General features: G+C 42.7%; 1 protein-coding gene across 2 annotated transcripts in view; it reads right to left on the minus strand.

Moving 5' to 3' along the window:
* igsf3 (immunoglobulin superfamily, member 3) overlaps positions 1–19,465 on the minus strand; it is a 65,798-nt gene that overhangs the window by 38,875 nt on the left and 7,458 nt on the right. For both annotated transcript variants that reach the window (XM_018703068.2, XM_018703067.2), the window contains one exon: positions 9,659–10,039. In XM_018703068.2, the coding sequence (XP_018558584.1) occupies positions 9,659–10,039 (381 nt within the window). The remainder of the gene's footprint in view (positions 1–9,658; positions 10,040–19,465) is intronic.

Below are 19,465 nucleotides of genomic sequence, written 5' to 3' on the forward strand. Positions count from 1 at the left end.
GCATTCATGCACCTTCCCACTTGTACAGTATAAACAGCATTTATCAAGTATATTATGATTCCGATATTACTGGAGGTGCAGGTATTAAAACTAATAAGCTCCATCCCTGTGCTGCACTTACTGCCTCTCCACCCCTTTCTTCCTCTCTATACCCCATACAGGAGCTCCAACCATCTCCCTTCATCCCTCCCTCCATCCGTCGCTCCAGCCCCAGATGGTAAAGCACTGTGACCAATTAAAGACTTCCCTGAGGATAGAACCAGTTATAGCCTCAGCCATCTGACCATTTCTGTGTGTGTGTGTGTCCATATATGTGTGTGTTTGTGTACAAAACCTTATAAAACATAGTGTTTTTAACAGTCTACAAAGCCTTGCTTTTTGGCCAGTTCCACACGCTGTCTTCCCTAAAAAGGTACGCTGGCATTCGAGTCTAAGAATACAGTCATATCTAAAGCCTTTTGAATTGTGCATAAACACACAATAGCAAGATCTAGAGTATTCAATTCATTAGAGCACAGTGCAAGGCAAAGGTTGAGTGGAGCAGCATGTGGAGGCTGGTCAGAGGTGCAAAGTATTAGCAGGTGTGCGTGTGTTGTGTTGGTGTATAAGAAACAGTGTCATTGAGGGACAGAGAAAAAAAGAAAGTAGAGTGCAGCTAAGGGAGGTGGGCAGTGCTCACTCACCAGGCACCCGTCCAGCAGGGCAGCAGATGAGGGAGCAACTGTCTGTCTGAGCTGCCAGCACTGAGGGGAATCAGGCATATGCCAACCCCACCCCACCCACACATACACACACAAAACCCATCTCTCTACCCATATCCCACTGTGGCCACCCTGGCATGGGGGCACAGGTGGCAGCATATGTCTCTTGTCTACCCCTCAGTCAACTGAGAGGATGGGACCAGTCATGCATCTGTCTGTTCATGTGTGCACATGATTGTGAGAAGAATGTCTTTACACAAAGTCCTTGCTTAAGCTTTAAGGTATTTGTGAGTGTGTGTGTGTACATTATTAGATTCTGTACTACAGATTTGAGATAGTAGTGTGTCCCTGAGACGGAGCTTGAGGGTCATCAGCTTGCCTGCTGTAGTACTGCTTCACCAAAATGAGTTCAGCCTCCCAGGCTTCTCCCACTTTTACTTTTCACTTCTACTACAGCGACAACAGCCTGCAGCTGACTCTACAGCCCACACTCAAATCCATTACATAAGACGTTTTAACTAATCTTGTGTTTCCCATTGCAAATAATGAGGCTGTGATTAGCATGCTAATGAGGTGGGTGCAATGCTAATCTTTAAACTGGTATCAGCAGTCTTTATTGATAGGCCCATGCCAAGAAAAGGACGTGGAGGTGGTGACTTCTCTAAGAGTAACTGTAAACTGGATCTTGTGTGAAGAAAAAGCATGGGGGATAAAAGGTGTATCTGCTGAACCTCTGACCACACCCACGCTAATAGCTGTGTAGCACAGTGTTAGCGTGAGACAGGTGTGCATGGTTTTCACTTCATTTCAATTTGGCACAAAATTTCTGCCACAGGTAAACAGAACACCATGTGTATCAACAGTGCTGTAGACAAACATGTCATTATGGCTTGCTGTGGTTAAGTCTAAATGAAAAAGGTACTGTATTGTCCTTTCAATTCAAAGAACTGTAATCTGATAATATTCGACAAGACTGAAAATAATTTCTGTCACAGCATCTTAAATGTGTTTATCAGTGACTGAAGAAGCTGCCTCAGGACATGACTGCCAAAATCTGTGCATGTTCTTGTACATATGGATGTGTGTCAATGGATTCTGATGCCTGTGTCTGTATTTGTGTCCGTGTCAAAATAGGTTATCAGATGTATAGCTTGGCCCAGGAAAAAACTCCTGCCCCCCTTGTGCTCAGATAAAGCTTCAAAGCAGCTGCCAACATCAAACAATGCAGCAACAGCCTGAGTGTCCTGGACCACACTCACAACTGCGTGAGTCCTGCGGGCTATTATACTGCAAGTTCCACTCTTTACTAACACACATTTTAACAACATGAACACAAACACTCATTAGCACATCCATTCACATCCATATTCATGCTGAATTCATATTCAAACTGTGGCTGTGCTCTGTTAATCTCCCAGAGAAGAGGCAGCAGGCCCCTGAGGGTTAGCGCTTAGCTAAGCTAATCAAATCAACTAGGGGAACACTGGCGCATCTTTAGCCCATTATATAAACATTAATAAACATATACACTCAAGACACACACACACACACATACACGTGTATTTGTTAACATATTAAATCCTTTCTCATTAGCCTTGCTCAGTAGCGTGGGCAAAAAGCTAAATGCAGAGCATCTCTGACATCATTTATATTTTCATAAGGGTAACAGCCAAAATTTGCAAAGCACTGTATGCTTGAAAGTGTGTCTGTAGGCTACGAGAGCATTTAGATTCATGTTTAATGGCAACGGCTTCTTAAGTGGCCCAACCATATTCCTCAGCAGCAATATCTGGAGCAAGAGGCAGGGCTAAAACACTATGTGGCCTCATCTGGAGGTCTCTATGGGTCCTCCGGGGTCCTAATCTCTGAGACCTGATCTGGGACCTGACTTGGGCTGGGTCCAAATTCTATTCAGTCTAACTAAGTAGGACAGGGTCCTATTTTGTTGCCATGGGTTACAGGTCTGCGTGTTTAATACCTGAGTAAATGCTCGAGAGTCCTTTCTTCAAAAAATGTGTGCTTTTTTGTTCAGGAGAGTGTCATCTGTTAAATGCAGGTGAAATTAAACATTTTGTTGCTGTTTTTAACCAAGGATACTTATTCATTATTAATCATGCTGCTGTCAGCACTGGCATTCTCTCTCTATTTGTTAGTTTCATTTGTCTGTTTGGTATAACAGCATTTGGAACAGGTACAGTTTTCCTGTTTACAGCATGTCTCATGTCTCTCTGACTGTGCTCAGACCATTTCTTTAAAAATGTATTGCATGAATCTTGGATTTTTGACAGGTCCATTTCAGATCGGGTCTAAAGCTTTGTGGGCCTGTAAAGACCTGCAGTCTCATGACTGCGGTCCTCTTTGACTTTGTTCATGTACATGGCTAATTTGTCCAATATCACACGTGTCTTCTACCTGAATGTGTCTGTTCAGTGTTTCCAAGTAACTGCAAGTGACAGGCAGTTGGCAAGACCTAAGAGCCACTTCAGAGTATCAGAGTATCTAGTGTCAGGGAGCCAGATTTAATTTAGCCCTTTTTGTGGCAAGCTTACACATCTGAAGACAAATTTAAAATGTAGTTGCTCCTCCATAGCGCGTCTCTTCTAATTTGATTGCAGTTTCTTTTTTTGTTCACTTCTCCAACAGTGAAGCCTGAGGCTCTAGGATCGGTGTAACATTTTCAAACTTGGAATACATTTCACTTTTCCCACCCACCCAGCATCTAACACTGTCCCCAAACTACACATGTACAGTACTGATCCAAGCACTAAGAGTAAAGTGAGGAACCTTTAAAAAATAATGCCATTAGCAGTTTTTATTTTTATTTTGGCTAATTTCATGTTAAGTGCAGTAAATACAGAAAAAAGTAAAACCAAATCAATAATTGGTATGTACACCCTTTGCCTTTAAAACAGCACCATGTATCCCTGGCGCTATTCTGAGATGGATAACAATCTAAAAATCTAAAATGCCTACAAACTTTTGCACAGCACTGCACATATGGCAGAGTACCGGTTGCCATACAAGACAACAGAGTATCAAGATGTCTGGTTCGCCCTGTTCAGCAGTGCTGTTTTATTTACAGTGCAACAATGTTCTATTCAGCAGTTGTATTGTCTACTACAGTGATCCACTGGGTTGTTAAAGCCCACTTCAGTGATGTTCAGTAGAAAGCATGTGTTCCGATGGGAGCACTACAGCACCGTCCCTCTCTGACTCAATTATGGGTGCGACATCTGTCCTGACTGACAGCTCGCTACGGCGTGTGACTGCGTTCGTGTTTCCTGTGTGCGCGCGTGTGTCTGCAAATGTGTGTGCCTGTGTATAGTGGGTCCGAGTGGCAGTAATGTTATTGAGCAGGAAGCCCTGTCCGCTAAAGTAGATGAGATGTGCAAGAAAATGGCAAGCCAGACATAGTGATAAAATCTCTTTCCATTTGGAGTCCTGCCTGGTCCGCAGCTTAGAGCCAGGGATGTGCGCACACACATACACACACACACACACACACCACACACACACAAGCATACAGACACACAGACACACACCAAAGGCAGAGAAGGGAATGTAATTGTAAATGAAACTGAGAGGTGATGGTGAGGCTAGAGAGAGGGGGAGCAGAAAAAGCCAGAAGTGTCACCGCAAGGGGAGACAAGAGAGATGAAATGTTCCAGTCACACACAGGCCTCTGCTCCCAATCAATACCAAAAGACACAGAGATACAACTTCCCATGTCTATTTATCTACACTTTCTCTCCTCACCTCATCATTCCCTCCAGTACATCTTACTACTTCTTATTTACTACTACTCACATCTTTTTGTCAACACAAAGCTTCTACCATTTGTCACCATTCAACTGTTTGTCTTCTCTAAAAAAATCTTCATCTTTTTTCTTCCCATTTTCCTCCCCTGTCTTTATTCAGTCACTACTTCCCTCCACAGTCTTCTGCTATGTACTTCAATCACCCTGGTGCCTTTCTCCTGTGATGAAACTCAATGAACAGCTGTATTGACAAAACCATATACCTGCATGACCAACACCGGCTGGAGGGGGGGTGCGAGGCCGGGGACCGGACTAAATTGAATTTAGAGCTCTGAATTGATGGGGAGAGAACATGGAGAACAGTGGGGATGGGGGAGGCGGGGTCTCTGTGTCACCCAGTGTAAAAAATGGAATGTGAGATGACATCTCCCCATTCAGTCTATCTCATTAAGTGAAGTAGAGGAGTGCAAGTTGGCAGTGCTGACTCCCTTGTGAAAAGAAAGTCAGGGGAGACATACGAATCAGAAACACACACACATACACACACACACACACAACGCTGAGCTCAGCAGAGGCATGATTCAGCCACTTTTACTCTGTATATATGTTTAACAGTGCACAGCTTCAGCTAAGCAAAGAAAAATCAACACTCCTGTTCTTTGCCCTCTTCACACACACACTGACTTGAAGGTTGCACGTGTACAGAAACACACAAACAAAAAAGATAACTGTACTTTTGACCTTGGGTAGGCAATGCTTCACAGATTACTAGCTTACTGTAGGGCCACAGTGTTAGCAGGTGAAAGAATTATTTTTCTCCATTGAAAACGGAAGAAAAAATGTGGGCCATAAATATAATGAAAATGAAAAGTGTGACTGGAGAAATGTGGTATTTTACCGCGGCTTGTTCTGAGAATGATTCGCCCGACAGTTTTCTTCTACCTTAATTGAAATTCCTGGGTCTCATCTCTAGCCTTTTCCTTCTTTCTCTTTCGTTCCCAGCTTCCTCAATTTGTGCTGCCTAATTGCGTTTAGAACTTGGATGGCGGTTAGTAACTGCATTAACCTTAGGAGTCACATCAGGCGGAGACTATTTAAAGTGCACCCCTATAGCGGCAGTTGTATTGTGGGTAATGCCTCGGGGAGGTGTAACCAATCACATTGGAGTCGAGAGGAAGAGCTCATCATTTATTGGTCACACACTCTATTCAGCATCACCCCACTACCCATTTCCAATACTGCCGCATCCGTCCCCATTCCTCTCTTTTCCAATTTCCTCATCTCTGGGTTTGTGCGCCATCCATCTCTCGTTCCTTTCTTCAAAACCACTCGCTGCCAAACTTATATTTTTTTCTGGTCACACATCTGAAGATGGACGTTTTCTTCCTTTCTCTTGTCCGAACGGCAGTGAATAACAGAAAGATGCAGAAATGCTTCTGTTTGAAAATGTATCAAGGCGGCGGGTCTCTAGCTCCATTACTACGTTACTACAGGACTGGGAATGGATGACAACTGCCAAATGCGGAGGTTAGAAACTGTATATCTGCCAGCACGGTGACTCCTATGGTGCTTTCTATGACAGTGAGGCTATATGGCAGCTTCATAAGTAAGAGCAGTGATGCTTGTCTCAGTGAGGGCTTGTTGTTCTGCTAGCTGTTGGACTCACTCACACGCAGGCTGGTGCGTAGGATAAGGACAGCCATGATGGCCATGTCAGGCTGTTGTCCTTTTCTTCTGCAATCTGATGTGTAGGAGGACAACCAAACACACACACATTTGCATGCACAAACAAGCACATGTTAACCCCACACTGAAATGCAAAAGACTAAGCTTAGACAACCTCCAAGATCAGAAAATGGAGGTGTGCACAGAGAAACTACAGATGACCTTTGACCTCAAAGAGCTTCACAACACCCTGGTTAAATGCGTGCTTTGTGCAGCACTTAACCACTGATTGTGACACACAAACAACAACAACAACTACTGCTGTAAGAAGACACGCCATCTAAGAGTATGAGAAATACTCACTTTAGAGAAATTACAAGACAGAATTTTAAGTGTTGCCTGTAATCACTGTAGAGCTTCTGCCTTGATGCTTTAAAACTATACTGCCAATCAAAAATACAGTAAATGCCAAAAAATTGCTACATTGATGCATATTTCTGGCATTTGAGACCTATTCCTTCATTATGACTAACATTTGATTTACACCTCTCAGGTTGTCAGTCAAGTGAAGCAGCATAAACATGGAACCACATCTGAGCATAATGTTTATGTGACCTGCAGCTACTCTGTAGAGATCCAAAATGTAATGGCAAAGTAGCTAAACAGACAGTTTTTGTTAGCAGTATCAAACTGTTCCAACGCTGCTGACTTAAATGTGCAGTCGCAGTTTCGGTCTCAGTTTCAGAATCATTACACTCCAATGACTTAGTGGATATTATCCAGTATTTGTGCCATGATGGCCAATTACTCTCTATACGTGTGTAATATTACCACACTGCCTGCAGGCCGAGCAGAGATACATTTTCATTTGATCAATCTAAGTTTAGTATCAGAGGGTATAAAAGACACACTTTCTGAATGCTCACTCCCTTCAAAACAAAAAAAAGTCTTGGACACACAAAGAGAAGTAGGGATCATTTTTCCAGGCAATCAACCACATGCACAGCTGCAGTGACTGATTCTGTGTGAGAGACAAAACAACTCATGTAAGCACTGCGTCATAGTATCAGGAAGAACAGTGTCCAGGTGCACTGCTGAAACTGTTTTGCTCTCCCAGCAGCAGGTATTAAGTTCCATGTTGTAACCCTCCCTGCTCTTTGTACAGAAAGGTGACAGTGGATGAAATGCATCCCTGTGAGTAAGCCTTAATGCAGCACTCAAGGCACAGATTACTGCGTGGCCTTCTACCCCTGCAATTAACCCAACCACCCCACCGCCAGACACGCACCTACACATAGAGCCATCCCTTCTGTCTGCCCTTCTATCTCATATCCTTCCTCCCCATATTTCCTCCATAATGCTCTCCTGCTTGTCGTTGTCCTTTGACATCACCCTTGAAACACATATCCTCAAGGGCAGCGCCTGCAAGGGGCTGTTTTAATACAGCCGAGGGAGAGCAAATTAAAGAAAGAGGCCAGGGCTGTTGCGTGGAGACAGACAGATGACAGTGTGAAAGACAGGAGAATGAGTAAGAGAGGGGGGAGGGGAGGGAGGATGAGGTATTGTTTGTGCACAACGGGTCCAAGGAGGCGTGCAGCTGCCAGGGAACCACAGAGGGACTTATAAAGCACAGCAGAGCAGAAGGTGGGAGAGACCCTGCTGTGTACCCTTGACCTCTGAAACTGGGTTAAGAGGTCAGAGACACAGAAAGAGGCTCAGATAACAAAGTCCCTCAACACCTCAGCTCACATACTCTGTTCAAGCTCTCTCTCACACACAGATCTATAAATACTGTGTGCTATCAGCAGCACCGTTTCACTGCGCCCTGCGCCTGAGCCCTGCCCCACATGCAGACCATACTGCTCACTGTTTTTCAGTGAAGAAGAACATTTATTCACTGAAAAACCAAATCTATTGATTGTTAAGCACACAATAACTTTGTTTCTGTGGCACTGATCACTACAGCCTGACCTGCGGTGACAAAAAGAAAGAATATAAATATTGATGTTTCTTAAGTCACAGTGCCACACACTGAGTGACATGGAAACGCTGGGACACAACTCAAGTTTTCAGCCAATAAGCATTTGCTTTACACTTTGACCCTGAGAGAGAGGTCAGCTACGTCTGGGACGAAGGCATGAAGTTATGAAGGGGACAGAATCCTCAACTGTGACAGCTGTGTCCTTGGCGCTGTAGGCCTGTTGGTTTGATCTGTATGTGCCTCTAGAGAGAGAACAGTAAAGCGCAGAAGAGGGAAACTCATGCTGCTGTTTGAAACACTGACACTTCATGCCAACACACCAAGCGTGTTATCGAAACAGCTTAGGTCAAGGAAAGGTGTGGGAGGGAGGAACATGAGTGTGAGTGTGTGTGTTTATGTGTGGATGTGTGAGTGAGATCGAGTGCAAGAGAGGGAGAGGGGAGAGTTTCCTCGGTCAGAACAGGTGGGACTCTGTGTGACTCTGGAGTGCAACACTTCCTTTCACACTCCTTCCAAAGGGGTACACACATGACATATGACTAGTTTTTGGAAGGGTTCTGGTTATGAATTTGCTTTGTGATCTACCTGGCCAATGTGATTGTGATAAAAAAAAAAAATCATGCTTTGGTTTTACTTTTAAGACTGGTGATCTGTCCAGAGTGTAACCCACCTCTCACCCAATGTCAGCGCTTCCTGCGACCCTTATGGGTAAGTGGTGTAGATAATGGATGAATGGATAGGTATTACTTTTACCTACAGCAACATACTGCAGGGTGTGCAGGTGCCTGAGGTCCAAGAACGAAAACGTTATTGTAAAACATACTTGGAATATGCACCACTAAAGCAAAATACGTACTGAAATAACTCAAGCCAGGTCCTGCATTTTTGACCTCACAAGGCTGCAGAAACTGGAGAATCAACAGGGACTCACAGCTCAACTTTGCCCTGGGCCCCCCAGCAGGTTAATAGGCTAATTGAAAATACTGCAACACACCTTAATTTCTGAAGTAGTATAATCACAGTGACACTGCTACAAAAGAGGCCTTGCCTTACCAAGACTGGACTGTAATTTAATATATAAAATACCAATCAATGCTTGCATATGGAGAAGGGACATGTGTGTCCTTACATTTTCTAATACAACGCAAGATACAAACAAGATGGGGATCGTCTAATCTAAACATTGCTCCAAAGCACCACTGGTAGTCAAAAACTCCACAGGGTCCCTTTAAAGAATGGCCAGCGAGCTCTGTATTATTACAGCAGGAGGACTGTATTCATTCACGTTATCAAACAATAAATAAGCATAAACATGAAATATACCCAAAGGATATATTCAGGAAGCTGGAGAGGTATTTAGCTGGTATTACCTATTCAGAGGGTTGACTGGTTGCTGATTGATCAATAAAACTCACTGTTTAGTTCATCTATACAGCAAATTTTGACTAAGGTGGGATTCGTCTGTAATAAATGTGCTGCCACGTGTGGTATATCCATACACACAGGTGGTTTATCTGCTTATTGAGTTCATGCGTATGTGCTTAGATACTCACCAGTGAGGTTGGTGCGCGCACTGTAGAATCCAAGGTACCGCCCGTCCGTGTTGGGTGTGTAACACTCAAACAGACCCTGGTCCTTGGCTTGCACTTTGGTGATGTGGAGCACAGCAGAGTCTCGGCTCAGCCTCTCCACATAGATCTCTTTACTGTTCACCCGTGGGGCATACACGGCGTAGGCATAGTTTAGCTGAGCTGTGCTCACAATGCGGATCTCCCGGTCTGGTGCTGATGCCAGGTACATGGACCATTCAAAGTCCTGCTCCACTCCTTCTTTGTAGCCTGTCACATTGCACCAGATGGTCACGTGGGAGCCCTCAGTCCGTATCAGCGGTCCAGTCTGCACCGTTACTACTCTCTGAGCCACAGCAACACTGGCTACAGGAGGAAGGACAAAGGAGATGGACAGAGAAAAAAAGAAAGAGAGAGAGAGTGGATGGGGTGAAGGCAGGAAGAGAGAAAAAAGAGGGTTAAGGGTTAAAAAACTGCAGTTCAAATATAAAACATGGGCAGAGTTTCTGCACCCAACATCTCCTTAAAAATACAGAAACAGCATGACGTGCAGATAAGCATTCTGCAGAGTGCTTACTGACGCTGAGGTGTGCATATACAGACATTCACGCAAAACACACACTTGGTATTTGAACACCACAAACAACTTGAAACATTCACAGCCTTTTTAAAAGCCATCATCCAATCACGCTCAGTGCTATTACACACACTTGTGTGTTAACCCTTCACTACAAGGACAGTGCTGCAGCTGTACTACACTGAGGTGAGAGGCAGCCATCTGGGAGCTGGGGAGAAAGGTCAGCATGAGCTGGTAAAACACAAGTCAGCAGGGTATGTTAAGTGTGTCAGGCTGTACAGAGTACAGGTGTTTTTGAAATGGATAATAAATACTGTTTCGCCTGATGCATCCATAATTTTTAGACTTCATCATGGTTCCTGAGCAAGGATGTGAACGGGCTACTCATTAGAGCTCAACTGACAACAGACAATACTGCTTAGTGCTGACATATTGCTGTTGGCAAATATAGTGGCTGCAAAGTAACAGAGGCCAGTGAGCACTCACAAGTGTATTTGTCCACTGTAATTTTGTCCCACAGCACACACAGTACATCTTCCTCACACTCAAAAACACCTCAAAAACATTTATGTATGAATGAATCTCAGTGTTTTTATACTTTCAATAGGTGACAAACCACTTTAAGATGAAAAAATATCATCACATCGTGTCATTTTCATCGAAATCTTAGCAATTACTTGTCCAAATGGATATAAATTGTTTGAATTCACTTGTTTTAATTACATACATTAAGGTTAAAACTGCTGCCTGAAAAAGCCACCATGACACCTCCATGTCATTGGCCAGAAATACAAATTCAGTTTAGACATTTGCTTACTCACGGTTTTATGAGTATGTTTGTACCAACATTCTTTTATTTTTCTTTTGAGAGAGTCTATCATTTGCATTTTGCAAATGACTAAGACTCTGGGAACCCAAGGACAAACCGCACAAACATTGTTTTTGCAGATGTTGTGTTTAAAAGGAATAAACAATAAATCTTTTGTAATAAATTGTTCTCGTTTAAACAAACCATATAATTATTAGACTGCAGTATGAACCACATGTTGAGAATTGTAACAAACAGAGTTTGTAGTGTTAGACACATTGTGAAGACTGATTACTATTCTGTATGTTGCTTTGTAGCCTATATTTAGGACAATAAACATATGTGAATCTTGCCTCAACCCCTTGCACGCACACACACACCAAACACACACAGAGCATTCACCATTCAGGGAACAACTACAAACATCCCTCTCATTGGGGCCAGAGACAACAGAGCACTTACACATACCCCCCCACCCCCACCCCCACCCCAAAATCCAGACAGAGCGACAAGTACGCTGTTTCCTGTCTGCACAAGCAACTGGGGATTGCAGCTGGGTTTGTGTGTGTGCGTGTGTGCATGTGTGTGCGTGTGTGTCTGTGTATGTGTGTGTGTAAAAGAAAGTCTGTAAGAGGCTGTGTCTGTGGGCAATGCTTGGCATTAATAATTCACTAGAACAGCTTTTTAACTTCAACATCCTCTTTCCTCTCATAGTAACTTTGTCTCACACTTCCACTACGCCCCCTGCTTTCATTCACTGTTATTAGAGCCCATTTACGTCCGTGTATGTGTGTGTCCATGCGCATATATGCGTAGGCCTGTGAGTCTGTATTACAATAGAAGGTTATCTCGTCAAAGAATGAAGTCACGTTCGCAGATTGTGCTTACTGAGTCGGCAAAATGGAGGAAAACTTGAGGACGGTCCACATTTATTTTTTGCAGGTTCACAGTGTATGTTGTGCATATATGGTGTGTGATCAAATCCGTGTATCCGTACAGTGTTGATCATATGTCTTATTTGCAGGATATACCTGAGTTTGTGTGCTTCAGTGTCATTTTGTCTATTACTTGCTTTTTGAAACACATCCCACTGATGAGCTTATAAAATCTTTACAAATCTCTGATATAGAGTCCCTCGTTCGAATGGGATTTGAATTCAGTCACAGTGGCATAAAGTGAAAACTGATTAAATTAATCACTCCTTATGGCTTGACTTCTCCTAAAGGATCCCCACTGGACTAATAAAGATGTAAATTCTGACACTGAATTCATGAATTTCTCCATTTAAAAATTAAACTTGGTTTATAAAGAAAGGGAAAATAATCGTTTTAAAAAGAATGTGAAGTATGCTAAAGCTCACTGCAATGTAACTGAATCCTACCAGATGTGTACAGGAATATTTTATGAGGATTGAAATGATAATATGAGTGCAACTAATGAACAGTTGTATTTTTAATAATTATATGCTTATTAATGTAGCTTTCCACACATGCACACTGCTTACATCTTTCACGTACTTCTATCTCCTGGTGCTTCCTTTCCACAAATGTAACAAACAAGATCAATAGCAAACTAAAATACACATTTCCTTTTTTTCAAAAGAGAAAAAGCAAGATGATAGGCTGCATAATTCCCCTTAGATTTCTGTTGGTAGCTGTAGAGAAGTAGATTTGTCTGTCTTTAACTTTTACAGATTTCTGATGAGGTTCTGTGATGAAGTTCAGTAGCTACTATGCACATCTCTTCCCACCTGTGTATACTTCCTTAACACACTGCTGCATAACAAGAGGTCATAACCTTCTCAACATTTGGCCACCCTGAAATCAGGGCATCACTTCCACAGTGAGTGAACACCCAACACTGTTGCCTTAAACTGAGATTGACAGCAAGTCTTTAGCGAGGAGTACTGACTGAATCTAGCTGAGCATGTTATGGGGTCTATTAGGTAAGAGAAGAAGCCATCTATTCTGACTCAGACCCTGGTTCCCTGCTTTTCTTCACTGTGATGTCAGTGTGCTAATCTGGCGGCGCCCAGTCTACCCACATCCAGCTCAGATCCGCTCAAAGCTGTACCGCTGCATCACTGCTTCTCATGTTGCAGCTACTCATCTAGAACTGCTGGAAACATATTACTCATACATCCAAAAAAAAAAACCCCATGCTACTCATATGTTGGTGCACTAAGAGCTTTCCTCCGCTTGCCTGTCTCCCGTCATCCTCCCAAAACAAGCTGCCTTACTTCTGATTACTCTCATTCCTTTCCTCCATGTTTCACCCATCATCAATCTATCCCTTCGTCCTGCCCCTCGAGTCTCTCCCTCTCTCTGTATATTCCTGTCTGTTCTCAGTGCCTCGCGGTTCTCTGCGTCTTTTCAGGCAGGATTTAAGCAGCTCTGTGAAACTTCAAAGTGCCCATCGCTCTGCAGGCTGTTTAGAAAGGCTGACAATGACATACCAAACCCTGCAGACCTTCAACTGATTGCTCTATTCCACCACCCTTCCACAATAATCCTGCACCCGCAACCTCCCCCCATTTCTTCACCTCTGGCTGCGCTGCCTCGATCACCGAGTGCCCATATTTGCTCAACAAGGCCTCAGATTTTCTATTATTAACACTCATCTCCATCTCTGAATGCCGTGGATGACTTGTTCCCCCTCTCCTCCTCCCGCGCTCACTCTCTCTGGCTTCCCTCTCCTGTGTCTCATCACTCATCTCTGCTGCCAGTCGCTTCCCACACAGCTTGTTGACTGGACGCAGGAAACAGGCGTCCCAAGTCAGATGATGGTGGATGACCACAGACAAGCTCTCACAATGACCTTGCTGCTCATCAGCTGGAGTATACAGAGCAATAGGAACAGATAACTAAACACACACACACAAAGACACACACCCATGCACGCACACCCACAGAGAAAAAGCAGCAAAGAGGATTATGCTAAGTGGAAGGGGGGTCAAACACTAATCCAATCATTTGTGGCCAGTGTCTTATTCTCCACGGAAACAGCAGCAAGGCCACTAGCATTCATACCTACTGCTCTCATCGTCACTCTTCTATGACACACGATAATTATACACCTGGAAAGGTGTATAATAAAAACACTGCAGGGTGTAAGTAATATAGAGGGCATTCACAGCAGTGGAGAGATGTGCTAATGTGGAGATTTGAGCTGTCCATCATCTCCTCTGGCATTGCTTTTGTCTCCAATTACACACACACACACATATATACTGTATACATACAGTATATATACACAAAAATAGGAGAAAAGTGGCAATAAACTAAATAAAATATGACCTGCCAGCTAAGAGTGAGCAGAGCAATACCTCAAGTATCAGTGCTATGAAAACTAAACCTTATTTTGAGGATGGGTACTAGTGACAACAGGATGGATATGAAAAAAAGTGGATCTGTCTCTTTCTGCTATGTTGTACCTGCTTTTATTTGGAATATAAAAACTGTCTCTGCAAATAATGCTTCCTTGTCATCCTCTAACAAGAGCAACATTATATCATGAACACACTTCTTAGTGCATGCACGCTCTGTCTTTCTGCTGCTGTTCTGTGCACGCACACAGTGATCCTGTTGTTAAGGTCGGAGAAAAACAAACTCTCACACACACATACACGCACACACAAACTAAATGAAAGAGGAGCATCATCTGGAGTTATTCCTCATCCATGTGATTAAGTAATTAAAAGAGAATAATAAAAAACAAATGCTTAAGGCCTGGCACATTATTTGAAGGTAACAAACATGTATTCATAAGGTGGGAAATTAATGATGTATTCTAAGGCTTAAATCATGACACACTACTTTCCCCTATGTGACAGTCCATAAGCCACTTTCCAAAGCCCTGAAATGCAATTGCAATTTCTTACTATGGGTGATTGGGTCCTGCATAAACAAACATTTGCCAAAGTTACAAAGGTTTTAGATTTTTCATGTGAGAAATTTCTGTGTTTCTGTTTTTCTCTGTGCTCTTCTCACTGGTTTAAAGTGGGCTGGACTCAGCCAAGAAAAGGTGACGTCAGAAAAGCCTCCCTCCACCCGTCCTCAACACGTTCTACAGACGCATCATTGAGAGCACCCTGTCCACTTGCATCACTGTCTGATGTGGTTTTTGACAATAAAAATATTACTATATCAACATTGTTGATTCTGGCTGGCTACTACTTGGACTGAGACTACATTTGTTGCTACTGCCAACCCCTAACGGTGTGAATGAACAACAACCCATCACCTTAAAACTCCTGCAAAAACTTTCAGGGAAAGTTGAAGAGCAGGGGAACTGAAGTAACTTCAGCCAGCGAAGATGAATTAATTATGAACATGCTTGGACCCAGTCAATGTCCTATCTCCCCAAGGGAGGTTCAGACTCATCCCACAGATCTGAAATCTTGTGAAGATTCTCAGACAGCGAGTTAGCGATGAGGCGAGGAAAGGATCGCATGGTGAGAGAAGAGGAAAAAGAGGAGAGCGGAGGAAGCTAAAGAGAAAACGACAGCTGCCTCCAGGGTGCTGAACAGCACAAAAATGCAAAGAGCTAAGTGAATATAGTGTGCTGCTGACTTATGTGCTGCACACATACATGTATTACAGAGAGAATTAAACGCCGGAGATAGATGAAGAACCTAAGAGTATTTTCCTCTCCACACTTCTCAGTGCTGGTTAACCATTCTCCACAATCACTCTGCGTCGTTCTCCCTCTAGGCCCCCAAAAGCATTTGACCCTGTTAACATCATTACCAGAGAGAGCAAGACAGCGAAAGAGGCCGAGAGATTCCAAAATGAGGGAAAACTGGAGGAAGAAAGATGAAAGCGTCAGAAAGGGGAGACATTTTCATGTAATGGAAACATTAACATTCAGAGAGGATATGGCCCTGGTACAATTCGAATTGTGCCTTTTTCCTGACATTGTGCAACAAAATAAACCTCTATGCGCTTCATTATAGTGTGGCTTACAAGATCATAATTGCCTATTTTTTATTGACACTAATGTGCCTCATCTAAATTTGACATAAGAATGAATACATTTGTGCCTGTGCTCATGGAGTAATATTGTGGTATAAGAGACCATAAAAATTTCTCACATTGTCCTTGAGCAAGAAAGTAAATATCTGGCTTCTCGCTCTTTGTACATGGCACTGGATAATCATGTCATCTTAATGTAAAGCATCTAATTGACTGATGAGAATCCCCATTCTTCCTTTGCCATCGCTTTTTCAAAAGCTTGGGATCTCTGATTGATGGGCTCCAGCCAGCATCAAACATTACAATTTAGGCCTTTTCTTCTCACACTTTTTCCACTCAACGTCCTTCCTGTGGCGATAATCATCATCTGTGTCCCTAAGTATATACCAGTGTAGCAGGGTTGTCATTAACCTTCAAAAAACTCCATATCCATTGGCTGATTTATTAACTGGAATACTTTTAAGACAGATTTGGTAAGCTGCATATTTCTTTTGCACTGAAGAGAAAGCCAAATGATTTTCAGTGTTCAAATGTTCTAGCAATGTTGCAAGCCAGTCAGCCAGAATAACAGGTGTGATATTGTGTGTGAGTGTTTGTCATGGAGAAATACAGAAAGAAAGACTAAGTGCTCCAACTTCCATTAGAGGGCCAGTTAGACAGGCCAGCAGGCCGCTCTAACAGCTGACAAACACTTACAACAACTGCCCATTTCACCCACGCAGCTTTAATCAGAGCAAGAACAAGAAGAGCAATCATAGAGTGGGAAGATGAAGTAGATATACTATATGTCACCGCACAGCTCAAGTAAAGAGAGGTGGGCAATGCTAGAGGTACAGATGCAAAGATTGTAAAATGAGTACAGTTACGTGGAGGGACAAACTCACTTAGGGAGTTTCATAAGCCAGAAATGTCTGTTTATCATACACTGCACATGTACAGTATACAATACAATAACATAAATAAATCTAATTGGATAGATTTATTTATTGTATCTATTATTTTATCTTATTTTATTTAGACCATTCCTCACAGTCACAACAAGATTTCAGGAAGTTACTACTTGCAGTAAGAAGCAAACAAACAAACAAACAGATTTGTTACTGGTGAACAGAACTGCTTCTCTCTGTTTCCTGTCTTTATGATATGCCAAGCTAACAAGCTGCTGGCTGCAGCCTTGTATTCAGATTCAGATGGCAAAGATAATGATTTTTTGATGATTTTTGGGGCATGATTTTTTTTTTCTTGGCTTTCAAGTCTCAAAGTAAGTCGAGTCTCTCAGTAGTCAGTTGTGACTCAAATCAAAGAGTCAGGTCTACAGACTCTTGCTTTGTGTCTCACCTGGGTCATGTTGTCCTCTGCTCTCTCCATGCTAACTAGTCCTAATTTATGGGCCCCCTGGGCTACAACAGTCATGACCCCACCTGCACTGTTGCTCATAACAGCTGCTGAGACCCTGATGAAAGCAATGGGGGTTTCAAGGCTTTTGTTACTGTACACCGCTGGTGTCCATGACTGCAGCGCTATAAATGTAACTAAGTGTAGGGGCTTTACATGCTGAGCAGAAATGTGATTGGTCTGCGTGGGCTGATTCATATTTTCTCCTTTCCATTTCTGGTGAATGTAGCATTTGTCGATAGTGTCAACAACACAGAGCAGATCATAATCTATCCTTCTCTGCTGAACAGCTGCCTCTTCATCCTCCCTCCTACACCCTCAGCTGCTTCACCATCCTGCTGGACCACAATGTAAGATAGCTTTTGAATTTTATTGTTTCATCCTGAGTGATCATTTCAAACAGATAATCAGCACTACAGCAATTCCCTCTCATCCTTTTAAATAACATTTTCATCAAACATTTTTGATCAAAACTCATCAGTGATCCCAGATAAATAGTTTTTACTCCTCCTCATCTTACAAAACTACTGTTTCTCAAATTCTTTGTGTTGCCTTATCGCTCAGTCCCTTGACATGAAGGTGAACCTGATTATTTTAGAGCTTTGTTAGAGAATGATTACTTGAGCTTGTCCAGAGCTATAACTCAGTTCTACACCATCATCACATATGGCACAACTACAGCAACGTGTTGACATATGTAAAGCATATTCAAACTCTGTAGCAATTTCTCTCTTTCCACCTTCTTGCCTCTGTCCAGATGACCACAATAAAAAATGCAGTGTTCGAGATCAATTCGTGGAACTGTGTAACTCCTGAAGTGACAGGCATAGCCACTCAGGCCTAACTAGGTCATTCACACACATACACACGCAACCCAGTAGTTAAAACGTGACCAACCAGTCAACAGATTCACATAAAGAAACCAAAGTGCTGTATATAGAAAGTAATTATATTCTCTGTAATTTTCTTCATGAATGCTGCTGTCAACTTGCTTTTAATTCTGCTTCATAGACCAGTGAAATGACAAAGAAGCAAATTTAAGACCTACACTGCACAACTATATCATCTGGACAATAACATGACATGGAAGATATCAAAATGGTATATGATACTGTTGGAAAGTAGTAAATGCAGCATTGCCAAATCTACATGGGTAAACATTTACAATATGACAGATAATCTGTATGTGATGAATAGCACTTGAAGCAATAGTACCTGTGCCAAATGCAGGTGTTTGGGTTAGTAAAAGTGTCAATCAACTTTTTATTGAAATTGTGGCCATTATCCCACCACTGTTTATTTCTGTTTATAACAACAGGGGAGAGAGAAAGGTCAAAATAGGGGACAGAGACAAGTTGTCAAACTGGTTCTTTCATATCAGCCCATGTACGTACACGTACATACAGACACACACACACACACACACACACACACACACACACCCCTCTAGTACAGTACATTAACGCCTCCCATCTACTCACTTTGCCAGATCCATTAACTCTGTATGGACACCTGCTACCCCACTAACCTCATCTCCCCATCCCCCAGCCCTAACCAGTCTCACCCCTCTAGCTCCCCCCCCCACCCCCCACCCCACCCCCGAAACAGGCAACATCCCCCCATTCTGTTTGAATGACAAAGGACTGTGGTCTCAAATCTGCTCCCAACATACCTTTCACACAGACACAGATAAACAACACTCCCAAAAAACAAAGCTCAACCTATTATATCCTGTGATGAGCAACTGTTACAGCAGAGTTGACCGAATGTTTGCCTTACTTGTTGTAAAAGAAAGTGAGGCTATAAAAACACTTTACTATCTTCGGTCATTATCCATCTTGTGTTTGTACACAATTAAGCCTGGCAGCTGTATCTACTTTATGTACAGTGGTTAGTTGTATGACTGGCAGCTTGCTATCACTTCCCATGTTTACGCATTAAGCTGCAGATTGGAAAAGAAACTAATTAACTATTAATTAGTCTACTTCAAACAGACTTTTTCTTCCATTGTCAGTCATTTTGCCTTTCAGGCTGTAAAA

This window comes from Lates calcarifer, linkage group LG1, assembly GCF_001640805.2.
Source record: "Lates calcarifer isolate ASB-BC8 linkage group LG1, TLL_Latcal_v3, whole genome shotgun sequence".
Lineage (NCBI taxonomy): Eukaryota > Metazoa > Chordata > Actinopteri > Centropomidae > Lates > Lates calcarifer.